This window comes from Physeter macrocephalus, chromosome 15 (genome assembly GCF_002837175.3).
Source record: "Physeter macrocephalus isolate SW-GA chromosome 15, ASM283717v5, whole genome shotgun sequence".
NCBI classification, from domain to species: domain Eukaryota; kingdom Metazoa; phylum Chordata; class Mammalia; order Artiodactyla; family Physeteridae; genus Physeter; species Physeter macrocephalus.
In genome coordinates this window covers 55755004-55769041 of record NC_041228.1, presented here as the reverse complement: position 1 = coordinate 55769041, position 14038 = coordinate 55755004, and the positions used below count along the sequence as shown (strand labels likewise).

Below are 14038 nucleotides of genomic sequence, written 5' to 3'. Positions count from 1 at the left end.
TTCTTTGCTGTGCAAAAGCTTTTAAGTTTCATTAGGTCCCATTTGTTTATATTTGTTTTTATTTCCATTTCTCAAGGAGGTGGGTCAAAAAGGATCTTGCTGTGATTTATGTCATAGAGTGTTCTGCCTATGTTTTCCTCTAAGAGTTTGATAGTGTCTGGCCTTACATTTAGGTCTTTAATCCATTTTGAGTTTATTTTTGTGTATGGTGTTAGGGAGACTTAAATAATAGTTTGGATTTTTACAGAATTCTAGCTTCAAAACACTTCAAAAATTTTAAGACACTATTCCATTGCTGTTAGATAGCCAGTATTTCAAACATTTGATAATAGTATCAGTCTCATTCCTTTGTAGATAATCTCTTTGCTTGTTTCTCCTCTGGAAACATTTAAGATTTTCTTTTTTAACCTTGGAGTTACAAAATTTCACTAGTATAGGTCTAGGCATGTGCCTTTTATTTTTTGCTTTTCCCATCTAAGTGTTCAGTGAGTATTTTTATTCTGAAGAATCATCTTCCTTCAGCTTGGGGAAACCGTATTCTTTAATTTCTTTTTTACTTCTTTCCCCACTGTTGTTTCTATTTTCTTCTGAAATCGTTATTTATTCTTGTATTATTATCCACACTCCCCCTGAAACATTCTTTCTCTTTTGAAATCCTTGTAAGACGGATGTTGGATTCCTTGGCTCTGTCCTCCAATATATTAACTTATCTCTCTTTTCCAGACTCCCCCTGAAACATTCTTTCTCTTTTGAAATCCTTGTAAGATGGATGTTGGATTCCTTGGCTCTGTCCTCCAATATATTAACTTATCTCTCTTTTCGTTCTACGTTCTGGGAGAATTCCTTAACTTTATATTCCAGGTCACTGATTTAGTCATCAGTTATATTTATTCTACATTTTAACATTTTTATTTAATTTTTTAGTTATGTTTTTAACTTCTAAGAATTTTTTCTTGTTTTCTAGTTGCTCGTTTTTATGGAAGCCCATTCTTGTCTTACAACACAATAGCCTCTTGATCTCCCTGAAGATACTAATACAAGATTTGTTTTTAACATATTGTATTTCCTACATTATCTCTCTTCTCTTGGGTTCATGACAATGTAGGACACAAGAAGCAATAGTAAGAAAATAAGCCAGCAAGCTCTGTTAGTTTAGTGTAAATAACTGTTGAAATTGTGTCTATGAAACTTACTGCACTTAAGAAATGTTTCCTTAAATATTGAAACAATAATTTAAAAAACTGGTAATCATCTGGAACTAATAAAAGCGAGATTATTTCAATCAAATACTGTGGGGTTTGGGGTGATAAAACAATCTTGTTTGGGAACAATACATTTTATAGATACTGATTAATTATAGATTGATTTATTTTCAACATGGATAGAAAACTTAAGTTTAATTATATGTGTATATTTTAAATACAAGGGTATCCATTAGAATAATTTAGTATATATAACTCTCCCACAATTAAAGGGGAATAAAATGGACAATGAAAATTGATCAATCTATATAAAGACAAGAAAGCAAAAAGAAAATAAAAATCATAACAAACAGAAAACACAATAAATATGATAGTAAAAAGACCATACTAGATGATATATCAGTTATTACAATAAATGAGAATAACTTAAAAACTTACATTAAAAGTTGGAGACTATCTGAATGGTTAAAAATAATCACACACATTAAACACTCAAATATATGCTATCTGTAATAGGCAATATCAAAAAAGAGCAAATTAAAAATAATTTTGAAATTGAGGTCCACGTAAAATTATTACAGGCAAATTGTAATAAAAAGAAAGCTGAAAGATTAATTTTATATCAAACATTAATATTAATATACAAAATATAAATTTTAATATATAAATATTAACTTTATATTAAATATTAATTTAATAGAAAACAAAATGGAATTTGAGGCAAAGTTTAAATGGAGATCAACTAATATTGATTCATAGATCATTAATAAAATCCAGCAGGAAAGTATAATGACTAGAAGTTTTCATGCACCAGACAAAAAGCATTGGAATAAATATACTGAATCTGTTGGAAGTACAAGAAGAAATTGACCAAAACCATTAGAAAAGAGCCTTCCCTCAGAAATCTCTGTTGCAATAACTTACGTGTTTCACTCTGAAACCATAAAAATATTTGCATTCTTTTGTCAGTTCCATTTAATTATCTTCATATTAGCATTCTGCTGCTGCTGTTTTCCTGCATTCTCACTAAATGCCTTATCAAAACTCACATTTTAGGGCCTAGTTTTTGGGGTGCCTTCCAAGGTGCCATAGTCAAAAGAACTCTCTTAGTGTTGTGATTTTTGAAAGAAGCACGTAAGATTTTGCTAAGTGTTAATGGGAGGGTATTTGGATACCATTTCTCTGAGGGCACCAGTCTTTTCCCTCACCAGTATTCCATCTAATCCTTGAGAATGACTCTACAGTGTTAATTTTATGGACACTTATGATTAGATGTAACCTTACTGATCATCTCATAGTCACTTCAGACCAAGACACGCTTGGCATCCTAGGCTTTGGACTGTCACTCACTGACTACCTTCAAGCAAGTCATATAACTTCTCTGGGTCTCAATTAACTTGTCTTTGAAATAAGAAAATAGGGCTAGAATAGATAGTCCTTAAAATTCTTTCTTTCTCTAAAGTTTTATTTTTCTTATTACGTGATATTTATTTCTATTTTATCTATTCTTTTTCTAAAATCCAATATTAACAGAAACCCTTCTGTGGTATATTTTACAGACTATGAAATTTTGACTTTTCATCTTCTGACACTTGGCAGATCTTTGGAAGAATAACAAAATGTTTAAGGAAGAAGTAGTTGGTACAAGCAACTGAAAGGATAGATGCTACCCTTTAGTTTTTTTATTTGGCATCCTCTTTGGTTTCAACAATACTGATTCCATGGTTGGTGCTGAGTAAACATCTCAGCAAGTGTCTTGAGTGAGTGATTGGCTCTCTCCTTATAAATGTGGCTTCTCCCTTATTTAGCTGCATTACAGGCACTAAAGAGAAAGAAGAGGTTTGAGAAGCAGCTCACTCAGATTGATGGCACACTTTCTACCATTGAGTTCCAGAGAGAAGCCTTGGAAAACTCACACACCAACACGGAAGTGTTAAGGAACATGGGCATTGCAGCAAAAGCCATGAAAGCAGTTCATGAAAACATGTGAGTGACTTTAGTCTCCCTCTGAAACATAAATTCCCTCAGTGCTTTGGAAGTATATGATGATCTGCACAGGAATGGGCTTACTCATTTGAGACTCTTTGACATGTTGGAATGGAATGTTCCCACAGAGAAAGAGCAGAAGTAATATTGGCAAAAGAAAAAAAAGACCATGAAAAAATAAAGGACATTCGTTTTGCCCTTAATGTTTCCCAGTAGCCTCACTATTGTTTGACACTCCACCTGCAAATATTTTCATTCTATAATTTTTAAAAAGGCTTAAATATTAATATCTGTGAAGGTGTTAGAACTATACAATAGTGGTTGTCAAATTCTGGGGGGACTCAAAAATCACGACTAATGAGAACACAGATGCCCAAGCTCCTTCAAGAAAAGTAAGGATTGGGCCTTTTTGTTTTTAACCAAGCTCCCCAGCTGATTCTGATACTAACCAATGTTTGAGAACCATTGACATACAATAGTAGATAAAAGCATGGGTTTGGGGTCAGATCTTCTGGGTTATAATCCCAAATCCTGCCGACTGTCCTTGGGCAAATTACTTTGCCTCTCCCTGAGTCAGTTTCCTTATCTGTAAATTGGAAATAATAATAGTACTTACCTCACGTGGTTATTGTGAAATTCAATGAGATACAAGATATACTGCACTTAGGGGTTCCCGGCACAAAGTAAGCGCTCAGTAATCTATATTCATAGTGGCAGTGGGGCTAACAATTTGCTTTATATTCACACTGAGAATCAATGTCTGGGACCTAATCCTTTTCCAAAGTTAAATATCATAGTGAAGTTTGGACCAAAGGTATGCAAGGGCAAAGAGTGACTGAGGGATGTAGAGAAGCTTCCATGGATGGGAAAAGGTGGGAGAGAGAGAGGCTGGGGTCAGTGAAGACATCTTTGCTAACATTTTCTTGCCTTGATAATCAGTTGACAATCAGCCATCATTTTGACAGCTTCTGAGAGATCATTCAATTCATTATCAGAGTCACAGTCCTATATTGTTGCTGTAAGCTGGGTGCTAAAATGTATTACAAAATCATAGTTTTTCTCTCCGGGTAGTTTAGCAGCATCATCCCTGGGTGTTCCTTTTGAGAAAAATTCACTCCCAGGCCCAAACATTAGCTGTACCTTTCTCATATGATTTTTAAATAAATAGTCCTTGTATATTTGTTATAAATATAAGAATTGGAAATAAGGGGTGATAGGAGGATGGCAAAGTATTCTTTTTGATTACTACATGAAATTATGTCAAAATACTCAACTTTCCCCATATATAGAGTCTGGAAAACTTGTGAAAGATTTATTCCACTGGGAATCAAAATTTCAGTGTTAATTGCTTAATAATTAGGGAAATTGTCACTTCTCTGGTATCCAATCAGTTTGGCCTAGCTTCAGAGTTGGAGGAATGACTCAGAGACAAGGCACTGGAGAGGCAGCTCAGATGCTGGCATTCGGACACTGGCAGCTTCAGTGGGTGGTTGGAGGCCAGTGGGACTTGGGTGCTAGAAACTGTCTTGAAAGCAGCTGTCCGTCCTGGGCCTGTGATTCCTTTGCTGAAGTTGCTGATTCTTCTGAGGGCTTCATAGGCCTAATCCTGCTCTCATCGGCAATCTCTCAGACCATCAACAGCTATGGGAAAGTTCTCAGGGAGCCAGGACCTCAGACATACCAGGCAGTCTAGAAAATAGAGCTCCAGTTCCAGAGTTCACCTTCTACAAAAAGCTGCCCTGATAGCAGCTGCTGAGAGCTGCCCAAGTTTATCTTAGTCACAGTGGTCCTTGGTGGCCCATGGTACCACTTCCTGCAGAGTTAATACATTGCAGCATATATTTAAATTTTACATATGCCCTACCAGACAAAATTTCAAAATGGGTCTACAAATATTGTTAGTTATCAAATAATTTGCCCTCTAGTGACTCCCAGATGTAATGGCTATCAATTTAATTTACATAATTTAAAATATATGTATATATACAGAATTATTAATTTTTTTGAAATGCAAATTCTTAAAGTTGATAAGTCGTATCACCCGGAATGTTTACTAACCTACTGAAATAACTATTATATTAAATTGACTCATTTTTCTAATTTATATCTAAATTCATAATTTTAATGTAAAATTCTGAACTATTTCAATAAAATATTATTTCCCAGGGATCTGAACAAAATAGATGATTTGATGCAAGAGATCACAGAGCAACAGGATATTGCCCAAGAAATCTCAGAAGCGTTTTCTCAACGAGGTGGATTTGGCGATAACTTTGATGAGGTGGGTGACACTATATAAAGAATGGAGTATTGTGGCTGCTAAAAAAGACAGCTTCCCACCATGTGGAGCAAGCAGGTTTCCTTACACATTTCCTTAAATATCATTAAAGAATAAATTTCTTAGAAAAGTACCTGTCTTAAGAGGGAAATGAAGTGTTGGTAGCTCTCATTTAAAGGACAGATTAATATAGTTTGGCAAATAGCCCCCTAATTAAGTTTTCAGCTATTAAGGAAAAGCAGCATGTGATTATGTAAAGTTAGTGACTTTTAATGGTTGAAGTCTAAAGCCCCATTACGATAAATTGAGTGCTCGCACATCTGGGCAAAACAAAGCAGCTGTGTCACTCTGCAAGAAACAGACAGATCATGCTCATGTTAAATTAGAGGTTAGGCTGCCTCTGTTCATTACTTAGGCTATGAAACAGAATAAATGTGGAGTGACATTATTAACACACACATTCCATTGAGATTAATCAGTCCAATAATACAGACTATAATTATAATGGTGGTGCCTGCACTGTGAATTTCAATTGTTCTACTCAAAGTACACACAAAGTACAGACAAATTTTGAAACATTTCCAATTCTCAGATTACCATGGCAAAGAATCGGACTTCCTACGTTCACGTAGTGTTACAAATGGTACATCTAGTAAGTAAGATGTAGTTCCACAGCATCCTTGAAAGTGAGAATTGGGTGTCAACAGCTTTTTTTTCCTAGTTTTGTTTTATTTTATTTTATCTTTCTCCATTCTACTTTTTTTTTTTGATTGAAGTATAGTTGATTTACAATGTTGTGTTAGTTTCAGGTGTACAGAAACATGATTCAGTTATACATACACATATATCAATTTTTTTTCAGATTCTTTTCTCTTATAGGTTATTACAAAATATTGAGTGCTGTCCCCTGTGCTATACAGTAGGTCCTTTTGGGTTGTCTATTTCATATACAGTGGTGTGTATACATTAATCCCAAACTCCTAATTTATCCCTCGCCCCCCACTACTTTCCCCTTTGGTAACCATAAATTTGTTTTCTATTTGTTGTCTGCTCGTCTGTTTCTTCAATAGCTTTTTAAAATGGTATAGACCAGGGGTTGGAAAAATGTGGCTTTCAGGCCAAATCCTCCCCAAGTTCTGTTTTTGTATGGCCTGTTGAACAAGATGGTTTTTATATGTTTAAAGGATTGCAGAAAACAACAGCAGCAGTGACAATAGCAACAAAGAAAGCTACAAGACAGAGACCATATGCGGTCTGCAAAGCCAAAAATATTGCTGTCTGGTCCTTTCCAGAGAAAGTTTGCCTATCCCTGGTTAGACTAACAAGCACCTAATGAGTGCACTATGACATAGTGGAAAGAGCTCTGGGCTCATTAGGATATCTGGGTTCTGCCATTTATTACTAAACTTTGTGTAAGTCCCTTTACTTTTCTGACCCTTAGTTTTCTCATTTATAAAATGAAAATGATGGTATCCCTAGACTACCTCTAAAGTTTCTTAAATTCTAAAATTCTATTATCAATGAATAACTAAGTGTATAGTACCTGAAGTCTGAAAATAATGGAGATGATTATTCTGTCACCACATATTTGCTAAAGAAAATATCAATATCTTTTCAGTGCTGTTGGTAACCATCAAGCACTACTGGCAATTCTGGGGATATATTCAGTGTAGGATAGTGTGTTCTGCTACTACGACATTTGCTATATTTGTTCTTAATTGTTTTGTGAGCAGAAATAGGATATCCGAGTATTCATGCTGAAGGTACATTATTCATTCAGCCTGTGGAGCACCATAAAGCCCACAACTACACTGACCACACTATTTCACATGGTCTCATGCTATACATTTTCATGTTTATTTCCTTTTCATGAAGTAGATATAATGGTGGTCAGACAGTCATTCAGCTTGCTGTATGTCTGATACATGGTGACTCGATCGAATGCTGTGGTTGGCTTAAGGATCTCCACTCTTGGCCCATAGTATTGTTATTCTCATTTTAATACAGAATAATTATTTGTTTCTGCGCCTTTCTCCTACATTCAATATGCTCCCTAAATGTAGGGACTGTTGTTTGGACTTTGTCTCCCCAGCCCTGAGTTCAGCCAGGAGTGAGCTCTCAGTAAATTTGTTCTATGATGAATAAATGAAGAAATGAAGAAATCTCCTTGGTCGAATATAAGAGTGTCTTAGGTCATTTCTAATAATGACAACCTCAGAATTCTAATGATGACAAATTTAGTTTTGACTCCCAACTTCTCTCAGGGGGGTTGGACTCAACCTGAGGACACGTGGAGCCAGTTAGACATGAACTATTCATCTCAAGTCATCTCATATCTGTCATAAGGTGACTTTTACCCTTAAAGCCTCAAACTAGACTTGCCTCTCTAAGGTTCTTGGGACAGAGAATAGTTTAGGGTTAAACCAGACTCTCTGGGGCTATTGCTAAAAGAAAGAAATACAGTGTACCTACCTTGAATTGAAGCTTTCTTAACTAAGACACACAGCATGATATTTACTAGTTTTGGTAATTTGACAAAGGAACAATAATATCTTTGATTCTTTTTACTTTTGGTATGTTATGGTTTTGCTATACCTGTTGTTTTATTTCAGTAGCATTAGCCCAAATGAAAATATTTATTTCCTCTAGTTAAAGTCTCACAGATTCTTAATTCTTAACAGTAGAAAATAAAAGATACATTGGAAAAATGACAGGCAAGGTGTAAATTTCCTAGACACTGTGGAGATTATATATTCAGCTAGCACAAATTACTTGAAAAACTGTTGACTGAAGTATTATAGGATTAACTACAACAAATTTGCACAACCCCAAATATTCATATTTTAATTATTGCTCAGTGTTGCAAAAAAGACTTAGTCTTAAAATAAATATTCCATTTCACTGGGTTCTCATATATCAATTGGGTAGCAGATGTTCTTGTTATTATGTTTGAGGAAACCCACTTCTTGAAACATTAACTCCCTAATTCTTTCTTTTTCCTCTGTTCAGGATGAGCTGATGGCAGAACTTGAGGAACTGGAGCAGGAAGAATTAAATAAGAAGATGGCAAATATCCGACTTCCAAATGTGCCTTCCTCCTCCCTCCCAGCACAGCCAGACAGAGTACCAGGTCGCATGTCAAGCACGTCCTCCACTGCACATCGATCCCGAGCAGGTCTGTTCCCCACCTCAACCACCTGTGGTCAAATAATTACCTGAAATAATAGCCAGGCCTATCCCTTTTAGCACTTAGTTTTCATTTCATAAAATATACCTTTTAATACATAATTCATACCTGTTTTTTGTGCTGAAAGTATGAATGTCACCAATTACTAATTTTTATCCAGTTTTTTTTGTTTGTTTCAGCATCTTCCAGGAGGGCAGAAGAAGAGGATGATGATATCAAACAATTGGCAGCTTGGGCTACTTAAAACAGAATTTTTGGACACCGAAATTAATGAGCTGTACATAAGATGCAAAAAATGTTTTTGCCAAATATAGAAGTTAACAAAGATTCTGTTTTATATTTATACTGGATGAATAATTGTCTTTTAAGCCTCACAGGTAAAAGTTAAAAAAGGAGTCATGTGTAGATTTAGGATCTAGGATGGAATGAAACTTCCTGGTAGCATTTTGGAGGATCTCTCCATACTGATGGGAGGGGGCATTCTACCTTGTTCACTGTTGTATTATTTCCAGTCCTGGCACATAGTTGGTACTCTCTATATATTTGTTGAAAGAACACTGAATTCTATGAACATATAAAACATATAACAGTTTATAAGCAACTTAAGAGTGATGTGTTTAGGAAAGATGGGGAAAATAACTTTCTTTCCTATGAGAATGCAAGTTTGCTGTGTGTATCCATGTTGTAGCCCAGGGTGAAGGTATACGAAACGTATCTCTTATAGGAGACACGTTTGTAGAGAAGTCTTGTGTGAGTCTATACATAAGTAGTTTCACTTGAGTTTTGCAGTTTAAAATCTTAAAGGAGTTTTAATTGACATTTATTATGCCAATTAAGCTTGGAATGGGACAATGGATGCATTTCCCAAAATGTCTGAAAGCACTAACAGCTTACACTGCTGAGCGAGAACCTCCTGGGTGTTATTTAGTCACTTAGGGGGCTGCATTAACATTCCCAGTCCATTATGATGCTGTTATGGCTTCAGCGTGCTAAATGTGTGAATATTCATTCTTTTCTGTTTTGTGATTTCTTGTACATTTATTTACACTTTACATCATATTCCTTGTAAATACATAAAAATATAGGAAATTAAAAGTATATCTTGAATAAAGTTTTGGCCATAATGATTTTTAAGTGAAAGTACAGCATTATGTATTGTCCATAATGGTTCATGGACCATAAAATGACAAACGTCGTTATAGAAAATGATCTAGTAATTCCCCACATTTGCTTAGGGAATACAAGGTCTAATGAGATGGAAAGAACACTAGACCTGGAGGTAGGAGTTCTGGATTCCATCTCCTGCTCTGACACTAACACAGTACAACTAGGCAAGTCATAAACTCTTGTGTCTTGCCTTTGTGACTTCACTGGGAAATCTAAGGGTTGGACTTGATGATGTCTAATGGTTCCATCTTGCCACAGGCCTTTTGCACATGCTGTTTTTTCTTAGCAGTCTTCCCACCCTCCACAACACAGATACCACATCTTACTTATCCCTTAAATCTTAGAGTGTCCTTTGTTTTGGTAAACTTTTCCTGATTGCACAGACTAAATCAAGTCTCCTTGTTATATGCTTTTGTAGCACTCTGCTTTCTCTCCTATCATCTATCATGGTTTATGTTGCATATTTACTTGAACAATCACTTTATTATTCTTCTTCCCTGCTGGGCTGTGGTAATTTGAGGTCATGGACTGTACCTCTTCCAGTTCAATCCAACTGTGTATCTCTGCACAGTCCCTCACATACAGTTGGCATTTAATAAAGATTTGTTAAATGAATGACTATTAAGTTTTTACATCTTTTGGGTCCTGACAGAATAACAGGAACTGGATTTACCTTCTACCATCAAATAACTAGAAAATTGGACAAAATATATGAAACAACATTTTCCAGACAGTTGACAGCAGGCAGCACTAGACTATGATTCTTGAGAGGGAAACAAATGAAATGAGTACTTCCAGTCCCAGCTCACTGCCTTCACAGAGACTGGTGGTCTTACCAAGTGGAGGAAATCTATGCGGGAAACTCCTGGAAAGGAGGTTGCTGCAGAGAGAAAGAGAGAGAGAGAGAGAGAGAGAGAGAGAGAGCATGCTGGAGATCTGCAGAGAGGTCTCTTCAAGTCTTTGGCTCAGAACTGATCTGTATACATGTATGAGGAAATTACTGAGGACAGGAAGAACCACTGGAAAGAAGTAGGCAGATCAGTCCCCAGAGCTCACACAGGGCTAGGAGTAGTTTGTGTTCCCACTAGCCATAGGGGAAATGCCTCCTACTACAGGGGCATCAGATTGAGTCCTTAGAAGGTTATTGTCTCACTAGTGAGGTCAAATTATGCCTAGACTAAAGGCTGTTCTGTGCTCACCCTAAAAAGCTTAAAAGCAACCTCCAAAAGGATGAAATGATTCCAAGTAACTTACCTGCATCCCAGAACAAAACCCCCAAATGCTTAAAGGAATATAAAAGCTAATAAGTACCAACAAAAAAACAACTAAAATAAAACTGACACCCAACAGCATAAAATTCACAAAGTCTGGCATCCAATAAAAAATTTTCAGGAGTGCAAAGAAGCAGGAAAATACAACCCATAACCAAGAGAAAAATCAAACAGTAAGAACAGACTCAGAAACGACACAGATGATGGAATTTGAAGGCAAGGGTTATTAAAACAGCTATTATAAATATATTTCATATGTTCATTAAAATTACTATAATAAATATACTCCCTATGTTTGAGAAAGAAGAGGAAAAAAAGCATGATCACAATGAAGAGAGAAATGGCAGATATGAACAAAAGACCCAAATTGAAATTCTAGACATGAAAAATACATTATCTGAAATGAAAATACAGAATATAGTGGGAGGGAGTAACATCACATTAGACGTTGCAGAAGAAAAGGTTAGTGAACTTAAAGACATAGCAACAGAAATTATCCTAAATAAAATACTAAAGAAAAAAAAGATTGGAAAAAAATAGAACAAGAGGAAGCTGTGAGACCATATTAAACTGTCTAACATGCAGGTAATTGGAGTCCTGGAATTGTGGTGGTGGGCTGGCTGGATTTTTTTTTCGGGGTGGGGGAGAGTAGGGGGAGGGAATACGATAGAAAAAAACTCTTTGTAGAAATAATGGCTGAGAAATTTCTAAGTTTGATGAAAACTATAAACCCACAGTTCAGTGAAGCTTAACATAACTTAAACATCAAAACCTCATAAATGAGACCTGAGACATGTTTGGATACCTCTCCCCACCTACTTAAACACACATTCCTAGCTAGTTCTGCTAGACCTGTGAGGTCCAAATGGTATCCATTAGCCACATGAAATGAGTATTTGAAATGTGGCTAGTGCAGTTGAGGAACTGAATTTTTAATTTCATTTAGTTTTAATTAATTTAAATTTAAAAACTAGTGCTCAATTTGGTTATAAGAAAATGTTAAGCATGCTTGAAAAAACTTGGGTACATACTTTTTCAACTGTAAAATTTATAAAATATATATATACAGAACAAGTATTTCTAATTGAAATTTGCGTTTGAATTGAGATGTGCTCTAAGTGTAAAATATATACAGTAAGTTCCCTACATACGAACCTTCAAGTTACGAACTTTTGAACATGCGGACGTGCGTTTAAATGTCCAGTCACGTAAGTTAGTTCATGTGTATGGCATACATTATCATGTGTGTGCATCCTCTACAAGTGGTTGTGCTTTTGTGTACTTTATTGTACAGTACTGTAGAGAGTACAGTAGTACAGTATCTTTATTTCAAGCCCAGGATGCCCGCAGTTTGCTCACGATTTTCATGGATTTGAGAAGGTGGATGAGGAGTCCAACGAGGTCTTCAGTGACCATCAGCAAGAAGCTAGAGCTAGATCTGCAAGAGGATGACCTCACTGAACTCCTTGCTGTGCAACATGAGGAGCTTACTAATGAAGACCTGATGGAATTGGAGGCCCAGAGACAGGATGAAGAGAAACAAGAGGAAGAAGTAACTGAAGAACCAAAGAGATTCACGATGCAGGAAATAGTAAGGGGATTTTCTTTATTTGAGGAGGCACTGTTAGTTTTTGAGGCACAGGACCTAAACATAGAATGGTACATGAAGGTTGCAGCAGCAGTTTGGAATGCAATCCAGTGCTACAGTGTCATGTATGACAAGAAAAAAGAACTACTACTCAGACATCACTGGATCGTTTTTTCAAGAGGGTAGATAGAATTGAATCCAGCAGGAACCAGAAACTGTGCCATCAACGTCAGGTGTGAGTGAAATTGCAGCTTGCCTTCCGTCTCCTATTGCTGATGATCCTTCAGCTCTACCATCTCTCACCTCTCCCTCCTCTAGTCAGTAACTCTTGTTTCCTGTTCACTCGAGGCCAACCCCTGTATGTCAGCCGTTGTACTGTACTACTGTAATTTTCAAGGTACTGTACTGTAAGATTAAAAATGTTTTCTTTATTTTTGCAGATCAGTCCCCAGAGCTCACACAGGGCTAGGAGTAGTTTGTGTTCCCACTAGCCATAGGGGAAATGCCTCCTACTACAGGGGCATCAGATTGAGTCCTTAGAAGGTTATTGTCTCACTAGTGAGGTCAAATTATGCCTAGACTAAAGGCTGTTCTGTGCTCACCCTAAAAAGCTTAAAAGCAACCTCCAAAAGGATGAAATGATTCCAAGTAACTTACCTGCATCCCAGAACAAAACCCCCAAATGCTTAAAGGAATATAAAAGCTAATAAGTACCAACAAAAAAACAACTAAAATAAAACTGACACCCAACAGCATAAAATTCACAAAGTCTGGCATCCAATAAAAAATTTTCAGGAGTGCAAAGAAGCAGGAAAATACAACCCATAACCAAGAGAAAAATCAAACAGTAAGAACAGACTCAGAAACGACACAGATGATGGAATTTGAAGGCAAGGGTTATTAAAACAGCTATTATAAATATATTTCATATGTTCATTAAAATTACTATAATAAATATACTCCCTATGTTTGAGAAAGAAGAGGAAAAAAAGCATGATCACAATGAAGAGAGAAATGGCAGATATGAACAAAAGACCCAAATTGAAATTCTAGACATGAAAAATACATTATCTGAAATGAAAATACAGAATATAGTGGGAGGGAGTAACATCACATTAGACGTTGCAGAAGAAAAGGTTAGTGAACTTAAAGACATAGCAACAGAAATTATCCTAAATAAAATACTAAAGAAAAAAAAGATTGGAAAAAAATAGAACAAGAGGAAGCTGTGAGACCATATTAAACTGTCTAACATGCAGGTAATTGGAGTCCTGGAATTGTGGTGGTGGGCTGGCTGGATTTTTTTTTCGGGGTGGGGGAGAGTAGGGGGAGGGAATACGATAGAAAAAAACTCTTTGT

At 36.1% G+C, this 14038-nt stretch overlaps 1 protein-coding gene across 1 annotated transcript in view; it reads left to right on the top strand.

Moving 5' to 3' along the window:
* The window catches only part of CHMP4C (charged multivesicular body protein 4C), a 32190-nt gene extending 19953 nt beyond the window's left edge, over positions 1-12237 (top strand). Inside the window, exons 2-5 of the mRNA XM_007125356.3 lie at positions 3011-3188; positions 5355-5469; positions 8476-8641; positions 8833-12237. Coding sequence (XP_007125418.1) covers positions 3011-3188; positions 5355-5469; positions 8476-8641; positions 8833-8897 — 524 coding nt within the window. The 3' untranslated portion in view covers positions 8898-12237. The remainder of the gene's footprint in view (positions 1-3010; positions 3189-5354; positions 5470-8475; positions 8642-8832) is intronic.
* Positions 12238-14038: the final 1801 nt, after the last annotated feature.